Source organism: Orbicella faveolata, unplaced genomic scaffold (assembly GCF_042242905.1).
Source record: "Orbicella faveolata isolate gen_17 unplaced genomic scaffold, um_ofav_v1 contig_2, whole genome shotgun sequence".
Lineage (NCBI taxonomy): Eukaryota > Metazoa > Cnidaria > Anthozoa > Scleractinia > Merulinidae > Orbicella > Orbicella faveolata.
Window position 1 is genome coordinate 26,119,365 of NW_028301547.1, and position 27,484 is coordinate 26,146,848.

General features: G+C 38.6%; 3 protein-coding genes and 1 long non-coding RNA gene across 4 annotated transcripts in view; 2 read left to right on the plus strand and 2 right to left on the minus strand.

Moving 5' to 3' along the window:
* LOC149112609 (uncharacterized) overlaps positions 1-27,484 on the plus strand; it is a 199,089-nt gene that overhangs the window by 164,006 nt on the left and 7,599 nt on the right. The gene's annotated exons all lie outside the window — the stretch shown is intronic.
* LOC149112613 (uncharacterized) lies at positions 2,905-8,015 on the minus strand. Its single transcript, XM_089290538.1, has one exon. The coding sequence runs from the start codon at positions 8,013-8,015 to the stop codon at positions 4,485-4,487; it is 3,531 nt and encodes a 1,176-aa protein (XP_089146664.1). The 3' UTR covers positions 2,905-4,484.
* On the minus strand, positions 7,959-27,020 carry LOC149112614 (uncharacterized). Its single transcript, XM_089290533.1, has 11 exons — positions 25,568-27,020; positions 25,388-25,468; positions 23,731-23,771; positions 18,041-18,187; positions 17,473-17,600; positions 16,359-16,503; positions 15,993-16,074; positions 12,221-15,669; positions 11,743-11,897; positions 9,642-9,763; positions 7,959-8,651 (listed from the first exon to the last, which is right to left on the minus strand). The coding sequence occupies exons 3-11, from the start codon at positions 23,740-23,742 to the stop codon at positions 8,065-8,067; spliced, it is 4,827 nt and encodes a 1,608-aa protein (XP_089146659.1). The 5' UTR covers positions 23,743-23,771; positions 25,388-25,468; positions 25,568-27,020; the 3' UTR covers positions 7,959-8,064.
* LOC149112615 (uncharacterized) lies at positions 9,759-11,554 on the plus strand. Its single transcript, XR_016207531.1, has 2 exons — positions 9,759-10,756; positions 11,273-11,554. It is a non-coding gene; the product is annotated as an uncharacterized LOC149112615 (long non-coding RNA).

Consider the following 27,484-nt stretch of genomic DNA (forward strand, 5'->3'; position numbering starts at 1 on the left):
AATTCTTTTGAGCGAAAACGTCTGTACGCTTTTCAGAAATTTTGAGAACTGTAAGAAACAGTGCGAAGGAAGCCATTAAATTGCGCGTAATTTACGCGCGAGTCACGTGGGTGTCCAATTACAGGTATCTAGCGACAAAAGTTCAAATTGGATACCTGTAATTGGACACCCACGTGATCGCGCGCGGATTACGTGACAAATAGGCGCGCTGAAAACCAATCACGATCGAGATTTTTGTTATAGATACGATAAACTAAAAAGTTAAAGCGCGAAAAAATGGGAATAGAAGCTTGCGCAAGTTAAAATCAGGACACACGCTGACATGACGGCTAACTGGCTTCCACAAACTCTGAAACTGGAGCAAGCTAGACAGCCATCTGTTTATTGAACAAGCTAATGAAATCCCGGTCTTCAATCAAATTCAGGGCTTAAAAAAATGAAGGTTTTTGAAGAGCTGACAAATAATAGGTGTAAACAGGGTCAAACAAACGAAGCAGAGATGAATCCTGCATATATGGCTTTCTTTAACGTGGCGAGGAAGGAGAAGTGATAATACATAATAGGCACGCACTGCTGGCATTTAGAAAGAAGCAAAGCTGAAAACATAGGCTTTTCTTTATATTTCCGTTCTGATCTCACATTTGGTGACGAAACACTGCATATACTGTACAAGGACAAACACCTTTTCTTGTAGGTTTACGAGCGTTTCTGAACCGATCAAGGGATTGTTGTTGGCGTAGGAATCTTTTTACGGTCAAAACCTAATAATTTGATCGTTTTAGATGCTCTGACCACAAAAATAACTTCTCCAATAATCTGATAAGTAGGCTAATGCCGAGCTCAATCACCTCAATTGCCTTTATCTTTCATTAGGTTCACGTACATTCCTGATTACCTCTAATGCTCACCGAAACTTTTAGCAGCTTTTGGAATAATTAAGCCAAACGAAAATTTTAGAGAACAAACAAAACCGTCCGAAAATTATGGGACATGATAAAAGTGAGCACATCAATTCCGAAAATTCTAGGGAAACTTTATGGTTTTCCGAAAAAATTTGAGAAGTCTAGAGCGTCGCTGGGAAAAAAATTTCGAAATTCTTAGGCAACCTTCCATCCGAACAGATATTTTACCGAAATATTCCGTTGGGTGCCCAACGACCGAATCAACGGAATATTTCGGTAAAATATCTGTTCGGATGGAAGGTTGCCTAAGAATTTCGAAATTTTTTTCCCAGCGACGCTCTAGACTTCTCAAATTTTTTCGGAAAACCATAAAGTTTCCCTAGAATTTTCGGAATTGATGTGCTCACTTTTATCATGTCCCATAATTTTCGGACGGTTTTGTTTGTTCTCTAAAATTTTCGTTTGGCTTAATTATTCCAAAAGCTGCTAAAAGTTTCGGTGAGCATTAGAGGTAATCAGGAATGTACGTGAACCTAATGAAAGATAAAGGCAATTGAGGTGATTGAGCTCGGCATTAGCCTACTTATCAGATTATTGGAGAAGTTATTTTTGTGGTCAGAGCATCTAAAACGATCAAATTATTCGGTTTTGACCGTAAAAAGATTCCTACGCCAACAACAATCCCTTGATCGGTTCAGAAACGCTCGTAAACCTACAAGAAAAGGTGTTTGTCCTTGTACAGTATATGCAGTGTTTCGTCACCAAATGTGAGATCAGAACGGAAATATAAAGAAAAGCCTATGTTTTCAGCTTTGCTTCTTTCTAAATGCCAGCAGTGCGTGCCTATTATGTATTATCACTTCTCCTTCCTCGCCACGTTAAAGAAAGCCATATATGCAGGATTCATCTCTGCTTCGTTTGTTTGACCCTGTTTACACCTATTATTTGTCAGCTCTCCAAAAACCTTCATTTTTTTAAGCCCTGAATTTGATTGAAGACCGGGATTTCATTAGCTTGTTCAATAAACAGATGGCTGTCTAGCTTGCTCCAGTTTCAGAGTTTGTGGAAGCCAGTTAGCCGTCATGTCAGCGTGTGTCCTGATTTTAACTTGCGCAAGCTTCTATTCCCATTTTTTCGCGCTTTAACTTTTTAGTTTATCTTATCTATAACAAAAATCTCGATCGTGATTGGTTTTCAGCGCGCCTATTTGTCACGTAATCCGCGCGCGATCACGTGGGTGTCCAATTACAGGTATCCAATTTGAACTTTTGTCGCTGGATACCTGTAATTGGACACCCACGTGACTCGCGCGTAAATTACGCACAATTTAATGGCTTCCTTCGCACTGTTTCTTACAGTTCTCAAAATTTCTGAAAAGCGTACAGACGTTTTCGCTCAAAGGAATTTCTCAAAAAGACATTTTTAATCCCAAAATTTCTTATAGATACGATTAATTAGTAATTGGACCTCGTGTCGTACAATTCAGGGAGTAATCGTGCTCGTAATTTCAAATCGGCATCGCGCTTCGCGCTCGTCAGATTTTGAAATTACTCGCGCGATTACTCCCTGAATTGCACTCCACTCGGTCCAATTACTATTACTTCTCGGGCGATAATGGCGCGGCGACGTTATTTTATCGCGCGATAAAATTGAAAGACGTGTCCTTTATAGGGCACTGTGAAACTGACTTACAGCAGTCAATAGTGCTTTCGTAAATAAAACCACGCATAGAAACACGGGAAATTCGGCCAATTTAGCGGTTTTCGGCTCAACTTCAAGGTGGATTACATTGTAATGCAAATGACAAAAGTTCAAGTATATGTGAAAAGAACAGTTCAAAGGGTAGTTGATTAATTTTACTTGAATTTGTCAAAAGGTGCGCAATTTTGTAGTTTCTCGTTTAAATTGTTTGTTCACAGATTTCCGTCCAAGTTTTCGACGAAGACTGGTGGTTTTTCGACCAGTTATCGTTGGTGGTCAAGTTTTGAGCTAAAATAGACAATTTAGCCATACAATGCTATTTATTCATTTCTCCCAAGTGGGTTTTTGAGAACTAACTATACAGCAATATACGACTTGAATTTATACGAAAAATTAAAATTACAACAAGGTATTAAGGTATATATATAATATGTATTGGATCTGAAAAATAGCAGGAAAACCCTAACGTGTGCAATGAGAACACACAGAGGTCCAAAATATAGTGTGTATATATAGTATGCACTATTTTATGTCTGGATGAAAATGCTAGATTTTAATGATTGAAGGCTAATTAAACATACAGTAGAACCCCTATTTTCCCCGAGAGGGGCTGTTTAAGAGGGGTTGAACCGTACTTTCTAACCCTAAAAACTGCTAAGGGTACAACAATAGTGTTTACACCAGGTTATAAGACAACGCGGATAAAACCAATGGACCTGAGCGTATTCCATGGGGTTAGCAATAGTCTGACTAGTAGTATCCTGATGTTGTAAGGGCCCATTAACCGATTTGCTAAGGTCAGCCTAAGCACGGAAAATTTGAACAATTCAAAAGCTTTCACATTCGGTGACATTTATATATTTTTTTTCTTAGTGTTTAACACAATTCAAAGTAACAAAGTGACAAAGTACAAACCAAAACAAACTAAACGAAAAACAGAAAAACAAGCACAAAAGAGAAATCTTAATCACCTCCGTGGGGCTTTCGTGAGCTTCGTTTGACCTTATCGAGCTGCTGGTAGTGTAGACTGCGTACGCGCTGATAGAGTAACTTCCGATAGATATCGTGGGGACTTTAAATGCTAAGGGAAATGCTGTTTCCATTAAAAACAGCTCTTTTTGACGAGTTACGAATTAAGCCAACGTTGGAAACAAAAAAATCATACTTTTTTTCCCGTAAATTACGAAGTTTTCAATATTTTGAAATTCTCTCAAAATCTGACCTTTTAGAAATGAAGCAAAATCTATGCATAGCGTAATATAGATTTAGGTTAGAATACTGAATCAAGGTATAAATCCCCACGAGGTAATATGCTTGAGTGACTTTACATTTTTTCAGATTGAGTCACATGACCATGCGCGTGGCCTGATGACTTCAACACTTGTGTAACTGATGATGGTTAAGATAAAGTACATGAAATAACCCTGAACTATGTACAAATGACAAGGTTATAAGAAAATAAATTTTCCTCAGCAACGGCTTAAAAAGATAAGTTAATGGGCCCTTAAAGTTGTAGTGATGCTAGTTATCACTCTAAAAGATATACCAGTTACCGCAAAGTGCCTACAAAACAACTCAACTTTTGTCTTCTAGGAATTAATAAGAACAGAACATATACGCACATTTCTTAATTTAAAGTCGTTACGAAATCTAACTGAAAACAGTAACTTATGATTCTTAGTTTAGGCAGATTTGGTCCGTCAAATCAAAGGCCCCAGTAGTTTCGTATAAATAATACTACAACTTGCTGCTTATCGCTGCCACTTAAAAAATCACAAATACCCTTCGACCTTCACACTTTCTTCGCTTCTCGGGCAACTACAGGAACATTCTATTGTTTAAATAGAGTGTGGCCTATTGCTTAATTATTCAAACTCTTTTTCACTTACTGGATACTTCATCCATAATAGTATTTTTAACTATCTTACGGAGGGAGAGAATGTCTCGGTGGGAGAAGTTTGGCTTCCATGTAGACCACTGCAAGTCTCTGTTGACAAATTCCAAGAACTGTTCGAAACATTTCATTACGTATAAACCACAGTCTTTGTCGTTTGGCTGTTGAGGGACTGTAGGATAGCTGACCTCTTCCACCTCCAGGGTCTTTTTTCCACCTTGTGGTGGTCTAGCTGACCACACGTCTTTAAGGTATCTAACTATCCTACGTTCAACAGTTTTTTGCTCCTTGTGTAGGGAATCGAGTATCATCAGCCTGATGCTGGAATCTATCCTGACGATTACCAAAATCCAATGGCGACTATTACACACGGGAATTACTAGATACTTCTTGGAGAAAATGTCTGTATTTTTTGTCCATTTCATTAACGCCTGTGGGTTGAATTGCGATAATTTCTTATAGAAACAGGAATTATATAGATATAACATCTTCTTTAAATCGCAATGTAGCTGATTTTCAGCGGCGTGGAGCAAATAAAAATCCAGAACTTCATCATTCATTTCTTGGTCTTTCTCGAGGCACACTGTAAAGCAACTGTGCACATCTACACTTCCAAAGCTGGTTTGATACGATAACAGACTGGACACAGGAAGAATGAGGACATCGTCACTTTCTGCTGACTTTCGTTCTTTGATGTTCAAGACGAGTGCTTCAAATGTTAGATCATCTATGGTGAGACTTCTTTGAGAGGTTGCAGCCTCAACGAAGGATCTTATGTAATAGATAAGGGCATTGAAGTTGTCGAATTTAAGCACCACTGAAGACCCCTTTTCATCTACCATTCCTCTCGAATTTCTTGCATGAGAATCTATTACATGCCATGTGGAATAGCTTGGTGCACAGGCAATAGTGTAGTCTAAAATTCGTAACAATAATCCAGTTGCTTTCTCTTTTTGACATTTTTCAAAGATGTCCTCTAATCTAGCGAAGTCATCATCGTCTGAGGTAGTGTCCCTTTTATCAATTGTCCCACCTACTATTTCTCTCTCTGTAAAAAACTGAAAACGGAAACATTGCAAGTCTTTAGGAAGTTCATCAAGAGCTAACTTAAGTCCACCGCTTGCGGATTTTCCAATGTAGCAAAGCTGGTTGAAATGTACTTTGTCTCCTGTGAGTAGGACTTGGTCAAGATCACTTGCTTTCCAGGACTCTACAGGTTTAACTGTAGTATATAGCAAAGAGGTAAGGGTTATCGATGAACACTGCTGTCCAGGACACTGGAAGTCCTCATGCCAAGACTGGTGAAAGGAGCCTCTGCACACTTGTAATTGGTCTCCATCGCTTTTTCCGTTATCAGACCAAGAGCCGCGACTGCTGTGGGTGGTTGATGGGTCAATATCATCTCCATGATCATCACCAGCGTATGACTGTCTTTTCTCCAAAATAACATTTACGCTTTCACCTAATTTACTGCCAGGTTTTTCACTTGGAGTCTTTCGTTTACATTTCCTCTTGGTTTGCGGAGCAAAATGGGTTTCCAGGTCGCTTCCACTGGAATTGCATTCTGGCAGAGACTGGCTGCGAAGGGACTTTCTGAAGTTTTTTCCGTCTTTCTTTTTGGTAGATTTCCTCTTTTTACCTGTCTTGGTGAGGGGAGTTTTCTTTCTTGGTAATGGAATCTTACCAGTAGGCACATCTTTCTTTATTCTTTCATGACTCTCTGAATTTGGATTATTGGCTGTCGTAACATTTGAACTCTTCATCTTCTTCCGTTGCTGGACTTCAACTTCGCCTTCATCTTTGGTTCTATGTTTCCGCGCTCTCCCTCTCTTTGAAACAGTCTGAAACTGAACAGGCTCTCGGAAAGAAGAACTTGGAAGCCACATGTCGTCCTCAGAGCTATATCCTTTGAAACGCACTTTGTACTCCTCGGAGTGGTACTGTCTATTTAGACGGACGTCAATTATTTTTTCAACCTCGTAAAATTTGTTGTCGTCAGCACACTCAGCAATTTGATCAATGCCTGTTTCACTACGGTTGTAATTTGCAAGCCCAGTCTCCAGGTCGAGTTGGCTCTTTTCAGATAACTTTGCTATGCCATCACTGTCGGTCTCAAGCACTACTTCCATTAGTACTTTACTGACTGGCAACCATCGAGAGACAAAAACAGAGCTCACAAAACCATACTGGTTACTTTCTACATCTCGGTAGATTATGCCTCTGACGGTGTGTCTGCATTTAGAACTGGTGCTGACTAGTTCTTTTCCATCTTCAGATAAGATAGACAAAATATGAAGAATGAAGTAGTCATCTTTGTCTGCAACTGCCACGTCCCTGAACTGAATTACATCGTGAGATGGGTCAATGGGTTTGAGAGAAGTGTGGAGGGAATTAGTAACCCAATGTCTGCGGCTTCGTTCTTTCGAGATAAACTCTCTTGGGATCAGCAACTTCAAAGCTTTCTTTATATGAATCGGAGAACCATTCCTTTCAATGTACCATTTAGATTTCCTCTCGCTAGGTTGTTCTGAATCTAGGTCCTCATCATCATCTGACTCCAATTCCTCTGTTTTATCTGCAGTCATTTGCTGCTCATCGTCGACTTCATCAAGTTGGGAGGGTTGTCTCATAAACTCGTCTTCCTCGTTTTCTATAAGTAGGCTCTCCATCACTACTTCGTTTTCTACACTGTTCGGCCTATTTATGTCAAGAAAAACTTCCAATTTATCATAAGACGGCGGTTGGTCTGATACTATAACGATCTCAGCAGGCTTGGTAAATCTGTAAGGCATTGTCCAACAACCATTTACTGTTAGGGTAGTCTCGAACTCATCTGGTAAGAATTTTCTTATAACATCCTGTGCCTGTTTAACGCCAGCTCTATGCATAGAACGCTGTCTTTCTAAAAACTCTTTATAGGTACATGGGTACTGGTATGGAGTATCATTCCCTTTGCGGACTTGGAAGTGGGACAATTTCCTATTGCTTGTGGCAGGGATTCGTATTCCTTCATATGATGATAACTCAGACAGAGCTTCGTTGATGAATGCCAGATCTTTCGTCTTACTGATCATATCAGCATATGTTGGCGAGGTATCTAGTGACTGGAGTTGATTGGTTTTGCCCTGCAACTGTCCAATGATCTTCTCTGTGGTAATTGTTCCGGATCGATGTGGCGAACATACTTCAGGTCCAAGATGCTTGAAGTGTAAGAACATTGCCAAGGAGTGTTGGCAGCCAGCAGAGAAGAGTAGTTCAGATGTTGTGTAGGCTCCATATGTAATGAAGTTTCCTCGCCTTTCTTTGATTTTAGCTGCATTTTTTTGGGAGTGGAGCTTCATTTTCTTGATTTCAAGGTATCTTTTCCAAAGTCGCAAGATTGTAATTCCTGTTGAGAGAGCCTTTTGGATTTCTTCTGGAGAACCATAGCTCGCATTGAAGAAAGGTTCAGTTAAAAAATGTACAGCAGTAATATAGAGGCAAGTTCCTTCCGAGCCCTTGACATATTTATGAAGCATATCGACAACCTTTAGTGTAAAGATTCTATTGGCCGTGTCTGGTCGTTGGTCAAAAAAACTTATTAGGATCGTTTGCTGAGAATGGAACACTCTGACCTTTTTCTTTACATATATGCATCAGTTCATGAAGGTGATTGATTGTGGCTACAGCACTTCCACGTGCATCTTTGTAGAATGTGAGATTTCGAGTGCTATATTTCAGTACACGCAGAAATGTTCTCCTTAAATGGTCATAGTCTCCATACGCAATACTAGGCAGCTTCCAAAAGTATGGGGCAACAAATTTTTCATCTGGAACATCAAGGCCTAAATAGTTAATACCCTCAGCAACTGCAGATTCTGTTGGTGTCATGAGCTGCACAGATGCTGAGAGAGAAAAACCAGCCGAGTCAACAGAGTGTCCAACAAGGTTAACATTATTTGCTGCACAGTGTTGTATAACCTTTCTCCAAATTTTCAGAAGATGGGAGCCACCGTAACCGCTGTTTGGTGTTGGCCACATAAGATATACTAGAGGCTGAGATACTTGACCTGTTAGGTTACACAAATTGTGTATAGCAACTTTAGAAGCTAACTGTCGGCTTGCAATGATTTCATCCACCATTCTCTTAAGGGACGCAAAGTCATCTTCATCACCTTCAAATAAAAAGTCCATAATCATCAGAGAACTTCAATATGACACCTAGAACCTTGCTCCTAACAGCGAAAGTTCAGTAGGGAATTTTTGAAATGTTGCATCTTTTAAAGAGGCACTGTCAAGGAGAATAGAAAAATACTGCTTTCAAAAGACGACTAAATAATATTTTAAATAGGTAGAGAAAGTGTTCAAGAGTCTACTTTCATCTATCATAGCCCAGAATTTCCGCTCAAAGAAACGTTGTGTCTTGCTACCTGTATTGACCGGTCACCTCTGTTAAGCAGTTGCGGTCACCCTTTTTTAGTCCCATATTGCCTGTCTTCGATACGGTTACCTGTATAAGTGGCCATACCTGGAGAGCTCCTATACCCACATTTTATTACACGACTTTATTTTGCTTGAAAAAGGATTCATCATTGCTGTGCTTTTACCGATTTCGCAATTGCTCTCTAGAAGTCAGTGAACGTACTGTAGCATACAGCGGCGGATCCAGACCTTAAGCTAAGAGGGGGGCCCGGTATTGTTTTGATTGCCCTGCTGGCTTTTCTTTGTTCTGTGATTTCTTCCTTTTTTACCCCAAATAAGGGAGAGGCGGGCCCCCCGGGCCCCTCCCCTAGATCTGCCACTGGCATAAAATGATAAGAAATTGTTTATGTTATATTTGTTTATTATATATTTTATCGTGTTTTTGCTGGAACGAGTCGCCATCCAGAATATAATATCACAGGGTTCTCAGACCACAGCCGCCATTTGCACCGCCCATCAAAGCAAACAAAGAATCCTCGCGCGGAGTGGATTCTTCGGTTCCTTTGATGCACCATTAGACGAGCGATCCTGGATTAACCTGTTTGTAAAGAGACTCAATATCCGTTTTTGGATTTAAGAATACAATCTTGGATTTCCCTTCCGCAAAACACCCTTAATCTGGGCCAAGTGTTCCAGGGCGACTCAGGAGCAAAAGAAACTTACTGACATAGCTATAATCGTACCTTTGCTCTCATCTTTCTTTGGAATTCTAAGAACATCATTGTCCCATTTGTCAACATCAGCATTCCAGCATTTTCCGATTAACGTAACATCCCCACTTTCATTCTGGACTGCCTGGAGGAATCTGCATTACAAGGAAACATATTTTACTAGCTGATATATGTGGTCTACACAATTATGGTATATTCAGTGACTTAGGCATACAAGGAGTTTGTGCTTAATCAGTAATTAGACATTTACGGTGACGAGGGTCCCCTGGTGAGACAACGACCAACGAATCAAATGCATCAATGTGTCGAATCAATGTATTAGTTATCCCTGCGGGAAACAGGTCAGCAGTGGTCACTGGGGCACTTGTTCTATTCAGATTTTCAATTCTATCACAGCGCTGCAAGCTCAAGGTTTTCAGAGATCGCCTTTTGGCGACCTTCTTCTATAAAATGTTCGCCTCTAAACTGCAATATTTAGAGAGGTAACCACATCAGCCTTAGTTGGTTTTCATGCGGGCCCTCTATCCTGGTCCAAATGGAATTTGTAGTGATGATTTCGTGGAGGAGGAAAACCGGAAAACCCGGAGGAAAACCCTCGGAGCAAGGCGAGAACCAACAACAAACTCAATCCAGATATGGTACCGGGCCGGAATCGAACCCGGGCCAAATTGTAGGAGGCGAGCGCTCTCACTACTGCGCCCTGTTCCCTGCTCACTCAGACAAATCTGGTCACCAAAATCTAAGCTTTTTCAAAGAAGGACACTTCGAGACTAATTCTTTTGACTATATTCGTTCGAGGAACGTTCCGACGCTATTAGTTTCGTTTGCCACTACTGTTCGCTCTGTGATCGGGAGGTCACCAGTGCTCCATAGGAAAATACCTTGCCAAAAAATCGCGTTAATTCCGATTTCTATCAAATTTGTACTACATGAATCGGATGGAGTATAATCAATGACCCAATCACTGGCTGATTTTGATCCAAGACACTTGAATATGGTATACATGACCATTCTTCTATCGTCAAGCCCTTTCGTAATGGCGGAGACACCACAACGAATCTAAGAGATTCTGAAGATGGTTTTTGGGGAGGAAAATAACGCAGGAGGTATCGTAAATAATTAAGGAAGTAAGTTCCAGAATTATCTTGAAATTCGGAGCAGGAATTATGGGTAAACGTTCCCACGTGTCGTTTTACACGCGTTCTCGATGTGAAGACGTGTGTCCAAATTCGACTAAATACTCCTCGGATCGCCAGTTTGGAGCGATTTTACAATACCGGGCCACTTAATTACACATGTCTCACTGCCTTTAAGAACGAAGCATACAGAAACAAAAGGAACCATTCAAATTCAATAAGATGCAGATGAGTGGCCCGGTAATCTACAATCCTGCCGAGTTTTGGTTACTTTTAGAATCTCACTTAATTCTTGAATGAAACTTAAGGCTTATGTGTATTAAGCCAACTTACGAAGCGTAGAGCTCAGAAACTTTGGATAAAAGGTTTGCTTTGCAGCGTTCGTTCCAGACTGCAATTTGCACATTTGTGCAGTTGCCATGGTGACTGAAACGCAATCTTTCTGTTAACGTCTCGCAAAAAATTATTGTTAATTCTAGGTTTTCTCGATTTCTGTTTTGTTTTTAGGATGCGTCTGCTCATATATACATGAGAAATGTTTCTTTCTGCAACAAATTCGAACAGCAGAGTTTAACAGTATTTTTTGTTTCTCTCAAATTTTTACTTTTTATTTTTACCAAGTTCTGCTGATTAAAATTCTGTAAATTTAATATTAGTTTCCATGGAGCCAGCCTATTTTTTTCTGGAAACTACCTTTTTGCCCTTTCAAATGATTAAGAGATGTGATATTAAATCTGCAATACTGTAAATACTTGGCAAGATATTAAATACAGAATCTGATGTGGTCAATTGTGATGTTTTTGTGAGCTTCCATTAAGGTTAAATTCATTAACATAGAACTCATGATGGCTAAGCCAGCGAAAGAATTGCATTATCCAATGATCCAGTTTTTAATACATGTCTATTCAACAATGTGCTATTGCATGACAATGCTATTTGAAAGGCTGCTGTATATGTAACAGGTATACAGATCTTACCTAAGAGCCCTTGCTTCATCACTAGCTTCAATCACTGGTGCACCATTGTATAGTTGAGCTGCATGTTTAATGACAGGAAGATTAAAGCCTGGCTGAAGTTTTTCTTTGAGCATGTAACTGTCACAGGTAGTGCTACAAGGAAGGCCAAACATACTCTGAAGAAGAGAGGAAAAATAAAATTAACATGAGGTTTTCATTGTAGCCATAATATACAAACTTCTGTTTCAGGAAATCAGTGTTGCTCTGAGGAATGAAAAAAATGTCATTTATAATAACCGTGCCATATTCCTAATTCATTGGTATATTCATGATATTCAAAACCCCAAAACCACATAGAAGCTTCTACACCAAACTTTTAGGCTAAAAGAGGTTCTCAATGTACAATGGGTCTAGAAGGCAAATCTTGGCTTAGATTCTTAATCAACATGTTTATTTTTAAATACAGGCGTTTTTGCTGTATTGCAGATTACATACTTACACTCATTAGATCGTAGTTGGTCTCCCCAAGTCGTGTTTTGTGTAACTTGGCAATCATTTTTATGAGTGGTATGTATTTGTGATTGACATTTCCTTTAAGTTTTCCCACGAGGTTGGTGAGAACTGTGACTTGCACGGGTTTTTTTACGTCTATATCCTCTCTAAACAATGCAAGTAAGTCAACAATCAGTTTCTCTTGATAACCATGCTTGCAACTGTTATGCAGCATCTCCTCCCAGCTCAGCACATCTCTTTGCTGCATCCTTGTTACGACTGTTTTCTCCAAATTCCTCTTCTCTGAAGTTATTGTATGCAGTTTTTCCTTTAACTCAGTCTGTGTTGCATAATCAAGGCGAAAACCTCTTTTTCCTACTCTTCCTTCTCCCTTCTGTGTCAGTTTTGCTTGAGACCTTTTCTTGTGTAGATCCAACAGATAATGCTGAAGGTTGTAACAGTTATCACAAGTGAATGGGTGATTGATGTTTCTGCTAGGTTTACCAGAACATGGAGGGTCTAAACTCTTGATTGCTGCTTTGACTTGGATGCTTTTTCCATCATAATTAACTTTCCTGTTAACTGTTACATATGCTGCCCTGCTTGATCTACTCTCAGTCAACTTTGCGGCTTCCTCTGGATGTATCTCTTTCCATCCTGCCCATGTTAAACATTTTTCATGTCCAACCTTGTGGAAGCACTGGAACTTTCCTTTACTCCTTTCTCGTTGAAACAATGTTTTGGCTGTCATCCGTCTTATACCAGAACTGTCTTTGTAGGATTCCACTATTTCTTGATTTTCGAAGAAGCCAAGACAATGTGCAACCTTACTTGTAGTGTTGGACTCATTCAGTTTTAGGGCCTGGAAAATAGTTCTCTGTTGTGTTTGGCGAACATCCCTATTGACGTTCGATTCCACCATTGTGACTGTTGCAGAAGAGCCACTGAAGTATGCTAATGCCGACTGGTGCAGACGGAGCTTATGGTGTATCATGGCCTGCGAGATTCCATCTAGATCTTTACCTCCACAACTAGACACTTTTGAGAAAACACCTTGTCTGGTACATCTTTCTTGGTAGAGAGGGCACACCACACATTGTATAGAGAATCTGGTTCGATTCCTAATGGAGCTGTAGCATGTACCAGTGAACTGTGGCAGGACATCACTAGGGAAAGTTAAGCTGCTAAAATCTTTTGCTGCAGCGTTGCACACCTGAACTGGTGGGAAGGCCTTGATCAGGAATGCCCTCAGACAGTTGTTTGAGTGGCTGGTTGAGTAACCAGATGACTGGTAAATCGCCATCCTTTCTTCACTGTTTACTCGTGGCAGTGGTTTAGGAACGGAAAAAGACAAGTACTGTTTAAAATTCTGGCAATCTAACTCTTGAGGCTTTAGATCCTTGACATTTGCATTGTTCCACTGTCTACTTGACAGCATTACCTTGTTACAAAACATATCCTCAGCACTAGCAATAGTACATGTGTGTTTTAGTGTTACTTCATCTGCCTGATCCATATCATCTGAATCAAGGTCGCCATCACATTTCATTTTCATTGCATTCAGGTCCCACCAAGTTTGCTCTTTCTCAGTGTCAATTGTTACACCTTCAATATCTTCACTGACGGCTTTGCTGTTGACATTCCTTTCTTTTTCATCTTCTCTTCCTATCTTGTCTTCTTTGTTTCCACCAGTTTGCTCTATCTCAGTGTCAATTGTTACACCTACAATATCGTCACTGACCGCTCCACCATGGACATTCCTTTGTTCTTCATCTTCTACTCCTATCTTCTCTTCTTTGTTTCCACCAGTTTGCTCTATCGCAGTGTCAGTCATGACACCTTCAATATCTTCACTAACTGCTCCACCGTTGACATTCCTTATATTTGCATCTTCTCTTCCTATTTTGTCTCCTTTGTATCCACCAGTTTGCTCTTTCTCAGTGTCAATTGTTACATGTTCAATATCTACACTGACTGCTACACCACCAGCATTCCTTTCATTTTCATCTTCTACTCCTATCTTCTCTTCTTTGTTTCCACCAGTTTGCTCTATCTCAGTGTCAGTCATGGCACCTTCAGTATCTTCACTAACTGCTCCACCGTTGACATTCCTTATATTTGCATCTTCTCTTCCTATTTTGTCTTCTTTGTATCCACCAGTTTGCTCTTTCTCTGTGTCGATTGTTACATCTTCAATATCTTCACTGACTCCTCCACCACGAGCATTCCTTTCATTTTCATCTTCTACTCCTAACTTCTCTTCTTTGTTTCCACCAGTTTGCTCTATCTCAGTGTCAGTCATTACACCTTCAATATCTCCACTGACTGCTCCACCATGGGCATTCCTTTCATTTGCATCTTCTCTTCTTCTCTCTCTACCTTTGACATTCTTGTTATTTGTCATTTGCATCTTCTCTTCCTTTTCTTTGTTTCCACCAGTTTGCTCTATCTCAGTGTCAATAATTACACCTTTAATATAGTCACTGACTGCACCACCATGGACATTCCTTTCTTCTTCATCTTCTACTCCTAACGTCTCTTCTTTGTTTCCACCAGTTTGCTCTTTCTCAGTGTCAATTGTTACACCTTTAGTATCTTCACTGACTGCTCCACCACAAGCATTCCTTTCATTTGCATCTTCTACTCCTAACTTCTCTTCTTTGTTTCCACCAGTTTGCTCTTTCTCAGTGTCAATTGTTACACCTTTAGTATCTTCACTGACTGCTCCACCATGGGCATTCCTTTCATTTGCATCTTCTCTTCTTATCTTGTCTTTTTTGTTTTCACCAGTTTGCTCAATCTCAATGTCAGTCATTACACCTTCAATATCTTCACTGACTGCTCCACTGTTGACATTCCTTTCATTTTCATCTTCTCTTCCTATCTTGTTTTCTTTGTTTCCACCAGTTTGGTCTATCTCAGAGTCAGTCACTACACCTTCAATATCTTCACTGACTGCTTCACTGTTGACATTCCTTTCATTTTCATCTTCTCTTCCTATCTTGTCTTCTTTATTTCCACCAGTTTTCTCTACCTCAGTGTCAATTGTTACACCTTCAATATCTTCACTGACCACTCCACTGTTGACATTCCTTTCATTTTCACCTTCTCTGCTATCATTTTTAATTTCACATTTCATTTCTGTTGAATTGCGGTCTCTTGCTGATTGTGCAGCATTACTACCTGGTCGCACCCCTCTTTTCTGCAGCCCTCTTATTTGTTTCTTCGATTTAAGATTAACTGTCATGAACTCTGGGATCTTTCCAAAGATATTGCGGCCTATTATCTCAAAAAAAATTCTTTTATTGGATGCAGTGTCTGAAACCTTGAAGTAGTCGATGGCTTCTCTGAAAAGGTTGTCTTTAGAAATGTACCAGGATTTGTCTGTCTCCTCATAACTGCTGCACAACCACTCGGTTAGGGCTTCTAGAGAAAATTGGTTTTCTGTTTCTTTACCTAGAAAAAAAAATTGATCAGTTTTTTTAAGGTATCAGTTTATTAAAACCAAATTTGAGTTGTGAGTTTCTTATTCAACTTAACCAACAATAATCAATACCAACAGTAGTGGTTTATTGTGCAGTGAGTACAACATGTGTGGAAGTCAGCATTGGTTCTGCTAAGAGCATGATGAGGTTAAGTGACAAAATGAGCAAATGAATTTACCCCAGTATAATGAAAAAAATTAATTTTGCAACCAAATATTACTTTAACTTGTCCTTCAAAAAAATAACATTTTCTTAGATGCTAGTAGTTTATTTTGGTACACATTTGAATATTACCTCCTCCAAAGACAGGACCCTTTACCAGTGCTAAGGACATGACATCACATTTGAAGTCTGCTAGGTTATGAGCAGATGTAATCTGTAAGGAAATTGAAGTAGAATGAATTCAAAGGGCAGTTTTTTCCCTTACTTAAAATAGATCACTATTGTGTGGTAAAACAATTATGGTCTTTAGATTTGCTCTACAACATGATTTTGAAATTGTTGTCACAGCTATTAGAAGAGAATTACACTGCTTATTTTGTCCTGAGTGAATGCTCAGTTACTATGTCCCATCCTTGGGGAATTTCTCAAGTCATCACTCAGAGGTCTATGGCCAGTCATGGCTGGGTACCCACAGTGGCTATTTGGTTATTGACCTACCAGTGTGTCCTGATAAAACAGTCTCTGGTTCCGGGGTGGAATCTCTGTTAGGGTATACAGTTTTAATTGAAGTTGCTCAACACTTGTATGGCTTGGTAGACACATTTTTATTGTATACTGGGTATGAAACACTATAAATGTCATCCTATTAATAAACAAAAACAAACTGTATGTAAGCTAAGGAACCCATTTAGCAGTACCCTGTTATAATAGTACAGTGGATACCTCTTTGCTGGTTTATCACAATATGGGAACTAATTTGTTGTTCAAACAGCCTGTTGTCCTGCTGAAAAACTTTACAGGATCTTTTAGGATCTTACAACTATTATAACTTTTTAACACTTGCTTAAGATCCTTAAAGATAATGTTCTTGACCAGATCTTTGAGGATCTTGGTTAAGATGCTCGAGGATCCTTGAAAGATTCTCACTTGTGTGGCCCTGTGAACCTGCATGCTTGCCCACCGCATTGCGAATCTGGCACAATTTGTTTTTTTCCTCAATCACTACATGAACACATATAAAATAACCTCAGACTCAAGATACATCTGAGAAATGTACACTGTAGTTCCAGGGAATAATTATACTGAATAAACCAATGCTAGCTAAGCATTCCATTGAATGTACAACAATTTTTTTTGACATTATCCAGGGTTTTATCCTGGCCAATGTATCCCTGCCTTCATGGGATTTATTTAATCATTTACATGAAATGACTGAAAAGAAAAAGTAGATGGGAAGGTGAAATATGTTACCAGCTGGTTGCAGGTTAAAGCCGTTATGAGCCCAGAAAAAAATAATATATAGAAAAAATGTACACTTAATTGGCCACTCCCCATTGGGGCTTTTCAGGACCAATATGTAAACAATCAATGATAAATAAATATTGAAATAAACATAACTAGGTTGAGAATCCCAGCTGGTGGGAGTCATACCAGTTGGCTATAATTTACAAGTGTAGCCGAGAATTGAACTCGGAGCCACCGAGAACAACATCAGCTAGTGGTCAGAGCAGGATTTGAACCCGGGACCTACGGATTTCAATTCCAGTGCTCTAACCACGCAGCCAGACTGCCTCCACAAACATGAAAAAGACTGTTTGACTTGTACACTTACTTATCGACAGGATGAGAATCATCTTCAGAAAATGAATCTAATACAGGAGAATCAAAGTCTAGTGTGCTCCCATATGTGTCAGATGGAGGTAATCTCTTGCATTTCTTTCTGCTTACATGGGCTTTAGCCTATGACCAGATACAAATTAAATTAATTATGCTTTACATCACATGTCAAACATGGTAACTTATGCACAACACTTTTTTTCAGAGAAGAATTGGAAAATGTGACTGCAAAAGGAAACAATGTGACCAAGATTATTCGGACTTAAAATATCAAATCTGCAGAATACTATCAATAAATTACGGCCTTCCTCGAGTTTTTTCATAACTATCGAAAGTTTACCCTTAATTTTCCACCAATGTCTTCAAAACATAAGGTGTTTCCTTGGTTGCTAAAATAATTAAGTGTTGGTTAATTCACTCTGAAGCACGTAAAAAAAACCCTCCTCTTGAATAAGTAACAGTGGTACGGAATGTCATTTTCTAAATAAACCCCTGGAGAAGAAGGTATTTGAGCATTTACAAAAACAATGCCTTCATGATAGTTTGCTGACATGATAATTTACCTTTCCATTTTTATGGTTTGAGGGTATACAACTTGCTGGGGACTTGTTTCTTTTCCTCAACTTTTTTGAAGATTTGGGTAGGAATATATAGCTTGGCTCTGGTTTACGGAAAAATTTTCTGTATGCCACCAAATCAGTAGGATATTGCTGTAAACAGACAAAGAAAATTAAGCAAATGACCACTAAAAGATTCAGATACAAATATAGTAGATAGCTTATACTTATGGTGTAGAAATTGAAGTTAGTCAGTGTGCAAGAGACAACATTTGGTTAATTTGTTACAAGTTCCTTTTAAGCATAGAATTACTTTGTCTATATTTTTCTCAGTAAGGGTTTTATCCTTAAACTTTATGACCTAATTATATATTGTGTCATTGGCTATTCACAGAAAACAACTGTGAAGAAATAACTAACAAGTAAATGAAATAATCAGATGGGCAGAAAACCACTCTTTTCTTGCCCACCCCATGAGACTTCAACTAAGGGTGGCATCAGAAATATAAAAGCTACATTTCTTGCATCAGAACAATATGGGCATGCCACAAATTAATTAAAATTTTAAAAGTATCAAGATAATTGTTATAAAGGTGTTTTTGTTTAGACTGTCTTGTTTTTGTGGCATAAAACTGACTTCAGTCAACAATTCAGTTGGTAGAGCAAGTGGAAGAATTACAGTGGTCATGGGTTGCCTTGGAATTCAATTCAATCCTGAAATTTTTTTAAGCTGCTTTGTTTCTGCAGCTTACAAAGTAGCATACATAAATAAATTGAGATGATATTTCATGAAATGATGTTTCATCACTTTTACCCGAAAGTGTGCTCTCCTGACTCTTTACAAGAAAGATTTAAATCATCTGCATTGATGTAGTAGTTTTAAACCAAAAGACTCACTTTATGAGCTACATGTATTATAATTGGAGGGCTAGATTTTGAGTAAAAAATGGTGAAGTTCTTTCAATGAAAGCCTACACATACAGCAATGTATATATTAATGGCAGATATATGTGAAACTGGCTTGACTTTTTTTTTCCTTTATACTATATATGACTTCATTGCAAGGTTTTGTTACACCAGGTATTATTAGACCTCATTAACCAAGACCTGGGTCCTTGGCGATCAGATAATTAAGTGACAACGAAAAGTTACTTGCCCAGGAGGAAAATCTACTAGTCCCGGACAAACGGACGGCACTTTTTTCAAGCCCTGTGATAAATAGTGTGTGTTTTTGGGACCATTCATACACTAAATGATATCAATAATTTCTGGGACAAGTTTAGTGTTAATTATTGATTGATCATTAATTGACTAGCCTAAATCAGTGCAGCATGTCCAGTTCCTATTTTTTCCCCTTATTTTTTGACCAGTTTCCTATTTCTTCTATTTTGTTGAAGTGAAACCTCCTATTTTTCCTTTTTTTGGTCAAGCATGTGTTACAAAATTAAAAATAGATTTAAGCCTTACTGGGTGTTTCAGATGTACATGTCGACTTATAATTAAACAATCGGTGTCATGACTTTGATGATATAAAATTAATCAACAAAACTGTTAGTGACAGTAATTCATTCTTTGTTCTCTGTTGCTTACTGGATTTCTTTCCATAAGTTAGACTTACTGTTTGAAACATATTTTTGCAATGATTTTCTTCTACACCTCTTTTATCTACTACATTTATTAATGTAGTTCAGGTGACTTGTGTTAGAGTCAACAGATAATAACATTGTACATTAAACCATGGAAAATATATTAGTTATCCATACATGTCCTTATGCCAAACTGTTGCATCACTGACTAAAGTGGCAGACTGACATAGCTGATGGGTTGCAGGGAAACTATCTTAGTCCATCAAAATAGCATTGATTTTCCTATTTTTTCAAAGAAAGTTCCTAATTTTCCTATTTTTTGCAATAACAAGTTTCCGATTTTCCTATGTTTCTGAACAACCATGCTGCTGAAACACACTGTCAGTGTCAAAATTAAACTTATGCTATTGATTGATTTAATTGACTGATTGAGAGTGCTTGATTGATTGATTGAATTGTTTATACTCCTTGGTCATTTTCATTGATAACATTAGCATTGTCTGGGACCATACAAATGGTTTTAACATAGCACATGAATTAATAACCAGTGCAGTACAATACAAGCTCTCCTATGGATTAGATTTACAAAAAACCTAGATAAAAACAAGAGTGAATTCCTCATTTCTCAAACCCCCAATGACTCAAACCAAAAGTTGTTTCCCTAGTACATGTAACTCCACTGTATACCTTTCATTTCGGTACAGTTTGCATTTACTATTATCATTATTATCTTTAAGAGTACTATTATCATTGTTGTTTTCATTTTTATTCTCATTAATTATTATAAATTTAAGAAATTGAATGTGGTTTATCGTGGTCTGCGCTCTTATCAACAACGATAACGTCATCACAGTGATCAAAATGTTGTGGACTCAAGAGGCGCAGCCAAGTGAGTCCACAACAAATCAATGTCAAAAAAAATGTTTTTTTTCAGAGTGCAAGCTGAAGAAGGCATTGCGTGACAACAGCAAATTACCTAATCAGATTGTGAGATTAATAGCAGTCGTGGTAAAATGATACATGTCCTCCTTGTATGTACATTTTGTAATTAGGTTGGGTAATTCAGTATCAACTGCAATAGAGTTTCAATTAATTATATGTCATGGTATTAGATATATTTTTAGTACTAAGGCCGGTATAATATGCAGTCCTTTACACCTACATGTACACATATGAACAGCTATGTGACTTTATAGAGACATACCTTTTTATGGCAACCAGATGGACAACATAACAATTTGCAATAAGCACAAAACAACACATTGCAGCACAAACTGTTTTCTGGGAAGCAACATTTCAAACTCAAAGTAACAGTAATTTACTACTTCATTTCATAGAGGCCAGAAACTTTCTGGGAACTGACTGGTCTGCTAGTTTTGTCCCTTATCAAGAACAGTCACTCATGGGAAGGTACTGATCACTTGGTAGTGGCAACTTCTAATCATTTGTGCCGATTATAAGGCTGCTTCTGACATTTTGTCGAGTTCAACATGTGAACTTCAAAGTAACAGTATACATTTTTATCACGGAAAGTGATAGGGAAACTTACTGGTCACTTGGTGGTAGAAGTTTCATAAGTCAGTTTCGCCAATCAAAAAGCTACTAGAGACATTTTGTCTTCACCAACTGAACTTCAAAGTAATGGCATACATCTTCATCATGAAAAGTGATACAGGAACTTACTGGTCACTTGGTGGCAGTAATTTCTAATCATTTCTGCCAATTAAAAAGCTACTTATGATATTTTGTCTTCACCAAGTGAACTTTAAAGTAACGGTATACATCTTTACCATGAAAAGTGATACGGGAACTTAGTGGTCACTTAGTGGTAGTAATTTCATAAGTCAGTTTCACCAATCAAAAAGCTACTTGAAACACTTTATCTTCACCAAGTGACCTTCAAAGTAACGGTATACATCTTTATCATGAAAAGTGATACGGGAACTTACTGGTCACTTGGTGGTAGTAATTTCTCATAATCATTTGGTGCCAATCAAAAAACTGCTTGAGACATTTTGTCTTCACCAAGTCAACTTTAAAGTAACGGTATACATCTTTACCATGGAAAGTGATACGGGAACTTACTGGTCACTTGGTGGTAGTAATTTCTCATAATCATTTGGTGCCAATCAAAAAACTGCTTGAGACATTTTGTCTTCACCAAGTCAACTTTAAAGTAACGGTATACATCTTTACCATGAAAAGTGATACAGGAACTTACTGGTCACTTGGTGGTAGTAATTTCTCATAATCATTTGGTGCCAATCAAAAAACTGCTTGAGACATTTTGTCTTCACCAAGTCAACTTTAAAGTAACGGTATACATCTTTATCATGAAAAGTGATATGGGAACTTACCGGTCACTTGGTGGTAGTAATTTCTCATAATCATTTGGTGCCAATCAAAAAACTGCTTGAGACATTTTGTCTTCACCAAGTCAACTTTAAAGTAGCGGTATACATCTTTACCATGGAAAGTGATACGGGAACTTACTGGTCACTTGGTGGTAGTAATTTCTCATAATCATTTGGTGCCAATCAAAAAACTGCTTGAGACATTTTGTCTTCACCAAGTCAACTTTAAAGTAACGGTATACATCTTTACCATGGAAAGTGATACGGGAACTTACCGGTCACTTGGTGGTAGTAATTTCTCATAATCATTTGCTGCCAATCAAAAAACTGCTTGAGACATTTTGTCTTCACCAAGTCAACTTTAAAGTAACGGTATACATCTTTACCATGGAAAGTGATACGGGAACTTACTGGTCACTTGGTGGTAGTAATTTCTCATAATCATTTGGTGCCAATCAAAAAACTGCTTGAGACATTTTGTCTTCACCAAGTCAACTTTAAAGTAACGGTATACATCTTTATCATGAAAAGTGATACGGGAACTTACCGGTCACTTGGTGGTAGTAATTTCTCATAATCATTTGGTGCCAATCAAAACACTGCTTGAGACATTTTGTCTTCACCAAGTGAACTTTAAAGTAACGGTATACATCTTTACCATGGAAAGTGATACGGGAACTTACTGGTCACTTGGTGGTAGTAATTTCTCATAATCATTTGGTGCCAATCAAAAAACTGCTTGAGACATTTTGTCTTCACCAAGTCAACTTTAAAGTAACGGTATACATCTTTACCATGGAAAGTGATACGGGAACTTACTGGTCACTTGGTGGTAGTAATTTCTCATAATCATTTGGTGCCAATCAAAAAACTGCTTGAGACATTTTGTCTTCACCAAGTGAACTTTAAAGTAACGGTATACATCTTTATCATGGAAAGTGATACGGGAACTTACTGGTCACTTGGTGGTAGTAATTTCTAATCGTTTTTGCCAATGAAAAAGCTACTTATGATATTTCGTCTTCACCAAGTGAACTTCAAAGTAACGGTATACATCTTGATCATGAATAGTGATACGGGAACTTGCTGGTCACTTGGTGGTAGTAATTTCTCATAATCATAGGGTGTCAATCAAAAAACCACTTGAGACATTTTGTCTTCACCAAGTGAACTTTAAAGTAACGGTATACATCTTTATCATGAAAAGTGATATGGGAACTTACTGGTCACTTGGTGGTAGTAATTTCTCATAATCATTCGGTGCCAATGAAAAAGCTACTTGTGATATTTTGTCTTTAATTTCATAAGTCAGTTTCGTTAATCAAAAAGCTACTTGAGACATTTTGTCTTCACCAAGTGAACTTCAAAGTAACGGTATACATCTTTATCATGAAAAGTGATACGGGAACTTACTGGTCACTTGGTGGTAGGAATTTCAGATCATTGGTACCAATCAAAGAGCTGCTTGAGACATTTTGTTTTCACCATGAGAAATTACAAGCGGTAATGGTATACATCGTAATCATGACAAGTGATACGGGAACTTACTGGTCACTTGGTGGTAGTAAGCTTTTGTAATAATTTTTGCTTATTAAAAAGGTGCTTTTGTGTTCATCATGTGAATCTCTCTTATTTTAAGTTACGGTTATCATCTTTGTCATGAATACTTGACATGAAAAGTGACATTATCCAGGAAATGCACTGACCAAAAGATCACAACAGTAGTCTTATCTCAAATTTTTATTGTGCTACTCACCTTGGAAAACATGATTCAGAACCATCCCCTAGGATTTGGGCCTGTGATTGAGGCAAAATATAATATGAGGTATTATTATTATTATTATTATTATTATTATTATTTCTGAATTTTTACCCTATACATGTAAGATGCAAGTTCCTTTTTATTATCATTATCAGTATCATTATCATTACCATTACCATTATCATTATCATTATCATTATCATTATCATTATTATTATTATTAATATTATTATTATGTCAGCATTAGTCAAGGTACAGAGAAAATTTAATACTCGGACTTTCGTAGGAAAACCCCAGCCATAGCCTTTTTGTCTTGTACGATGATTCTGTTTTAGTTTAGTGCGTGAACTTGCAGTTTAATGGTCACCCTCTTCTAAGCGGTCATTTCTTCTGAGAGGCCAGTTCCAGGTCCTAAAATGTTCACGTTATCAGTTTATGGTCAATGTGACCAGTAATATCTGTCATTGATAATTTCACTTTTCAAGAGCGGACGGTGAATTTACAGAAGTTGTCCACGTTCTTGCGTGATTGACATCTTGTGGTCATCAAATAATTTTGGATTTTAAAATGGCGGAGACGTTGACCAAATTGAAAATTGGTTGCAATAAGACTTTTCATAATTTTCAGCAAAGCCGAACGAATTTATTCAGCCTAGTTCGGATGGGTCCTATTGAAGTAAATGTTCCTGACTACTGAGTACGAAAATTCGAATTCGGGTTTTGTTCACTTTCCGTACCATCGTCGAAACTGGGTCTCCATTTCCGGTAACAACTCAGGGATGCAAAATACATTGTCCACCAAAACCAAATGTGCGAAAAAACGCGCATTAACAAACGGAAACCCGTGAGAAAAAATAATGACGATTTTTGAGTTTAACATGATTACCTTCAGCTCTTTTCTGGCATGTGACAAGGCATGCCCTGATGTATTTTTCCTTCTAAATCGCAAAGTACAGTTATTAGATCCGTAAAAACCATAACTTCCACAAAGGCACAAATAAGCCCGAATAAAGATATAACACATATGAGAAGAATCCTGCCTGGCCGTTGTTAGATCAGAATTGTTTCTTGAATTGGCACCGTGCCTTTAGATCAGTCGAAGTAGAGTGGGACAGTAGAGTGTTGGTTAACACCTATTCCCGGGCAACGTTTCGGCTATACCAAAAGGCAATAACAGGGAATCAGCTTTCGGTTCTATAAAGAACACAATCGGACAGTAAAGAAACTGATGGAACAATACGCCGGGGAAAAAATAATCAACAATCATTACACTATCTCGTTTTGTTAGAAAAGGCAGATGTGTTTCCATAGTCTGCATAGTTCATGTTCGCATTGAAAGTACCAGTACCAGGATTTGATTTTACTCAGTGGTCGTGACAGAAATTGCACTTGGAAGTAAGATCACAGTAGATAAAGAGACAACTTCGAAAGCCCTTCCAAGTTCGAAAACATTTTAGACCCTTTTGTGGTCTTGCCTTTGACCAGCTCAATGAAGCTATACTTTCGGCAGTTCGGGTGCGTTTGAAATACAATAATTGCGAATACGGTTTGAAAAACAGTGCCGGCTTTTCCCGCGGACTTTGCTTAACGTTGGCAATATTAAATATAATAATTTATAGGCTCATTTATTTACAACTCGAAGTAGTTCTTACCTCAACCTCAGGCAGCAAACGCTCCAACAACGGGTCGGCAAATCCTGACCGCGCTTCCCACCGTTGGACACAAAGTATACACTAAACATAGGGGAACGATCAGAACGATGTTAATTACAAAATATTTTGACGCTGCAGCGTCGAGCAAAAAATTGCAAAATGTGAACAGACTCTACGTACCGAGAAACGTAATTTCCAGATGACCAGATGTATCTAGGCAGAATATGACAGCTATGATAATTTTCCGCGACCAGATCAACGGATACAACTCAACGTGGGAAAGGGAGCGTCAAAGGATAAGAACAACGATCTAATTTCACTAAAAATGACAGCAGAACAGACCACTATTGTTTGCAGGTAAGTAAAATTTTAATAAACAACTAATTCTCATTTTTCAAACAAAAAAAGGTTCTCTACGCAGTCAGAGGATCAAGTTGCACACCTCAGTTCACAGTAATCGCGTTTCCAGCCAGAATTAATTTACAACATTTACAAGATGGATATTTAAGCTTTACTTGATTTTTTACTGGTAAACATTGTGTGTGTGCGAGCGCCGCTCAAGATAACAGAAAGATAACAGAGGTAAAAGTTCGATTTTACCATGTGATCAGGCATGGTTTAAGTCGGTAATCGAGGTCGAGATGACAGATACATCCGCTTGCGGTCGCATATTATTTCACATCCCGTGGTGTCCAGATTGCGTCGGTCTCATTCTATCACGTTTTCCGGCAACATTTGTTTTCAATTTACGTACGAGTCATGGCAAAACACAAAGACATTGGTTAATCCTTGTTTGCCAAATCCGGACCAATCACTCGGACAATATTCAAACGTGCATCTAGATATTTTGAAGTTATCTTTCCACCATTCTACGAAATTTCCGTGTAAGGCCCTCTACACGACCCCGGGTGGTTTTTCCTCCGGTTGAATCGCCGCGGCGGGCAACCCTTTTACAGTCAAATTTTTATCAGCGTTTACATGAAAGCAGTAGTCAAGCCGGGTCAGCCCCCCTTGCCGGGTAACCCTTGTCGAGACTCGGGTTGACCCGGCGAGAAGGGTTGAAATTTCGTCAATTCTTAGATGTAAACAGTGGCCTAAAAGCTCATGGTTGGAACTTTCAGTCAAATAACCATTTGTTTCACTTTTCTTTGGGTTCCATCAGGACCTACCACCATCCGTTATACCTGTTATACTTTCAATTTTTTTGTTGTTTGTTTGTTTGTCATCTTTCTAGCCCATGTTTTCAGTTTTTGATCTGTATAAAGGCTGGCCCGGGTCAGGCTCGACGTTCCCTGGGTACCAGAGGTTTTTACTCGCGCGAGGCAAACGAAAATACTTCGCTTCGCTTGGGCTGCCGGAGGCCGTAGCCACGATCGGCGAAGTCGCGAGAAAAAGCCCGGAAAACCTCTGATACAGAACGGTTTCATTCACTGTTCTCGTTGAACTTTGATCAATTTTATTAGGTTACATTTAAACCAATCACAGCGAGCATCGCCCACTGTGATCACATGGACCGGCACGTGAAGACATGACACTGATGATACATTCGCGTGACATGACAGATCTGCTTTGGTTCGAATTCATGGTTTCTGCGGGACTAAAACCTACGTTATACTCCCGTGAAAAAGGTTCCTAATTCGAAGTCTTCGCTGTCGTGCCGTTTATTTGAAGCTACTGTTGTGTGTAATGGTGGATATTACAGCCTTGTATCTGGAAATGCTCAACAACTGAATCTCTCTTTTAGCGCTTTTCACTGTCGAGAATAGGCTCGATTTCCGCCGCTTTCTCGAGTCCGGTCTACGTTCCTCCCCGAGAAGAGACGGCTGGACGCGTGAGCGGCAAAGCATGTCTGTGACGTCTCAAAATAATGTAATTCTTGCGACGCTTCAGGTGGCCGGAAATGTCATCTGATGACAATCATAGGCAGGCACACATGACGCCTACGGCTCGTAAAATTTGTGGCGTTTTTTTCACATTATTGTTGCGGAAGGGCTTTACATGCTGTGTTCTATAGAAGGGTTTTTTTTTTTTTTCTTTTTTTTTTTAAAGTAGAGCAGAACGGTTTGACTATACTGTAGCAACTGTCATGTCAAAGGT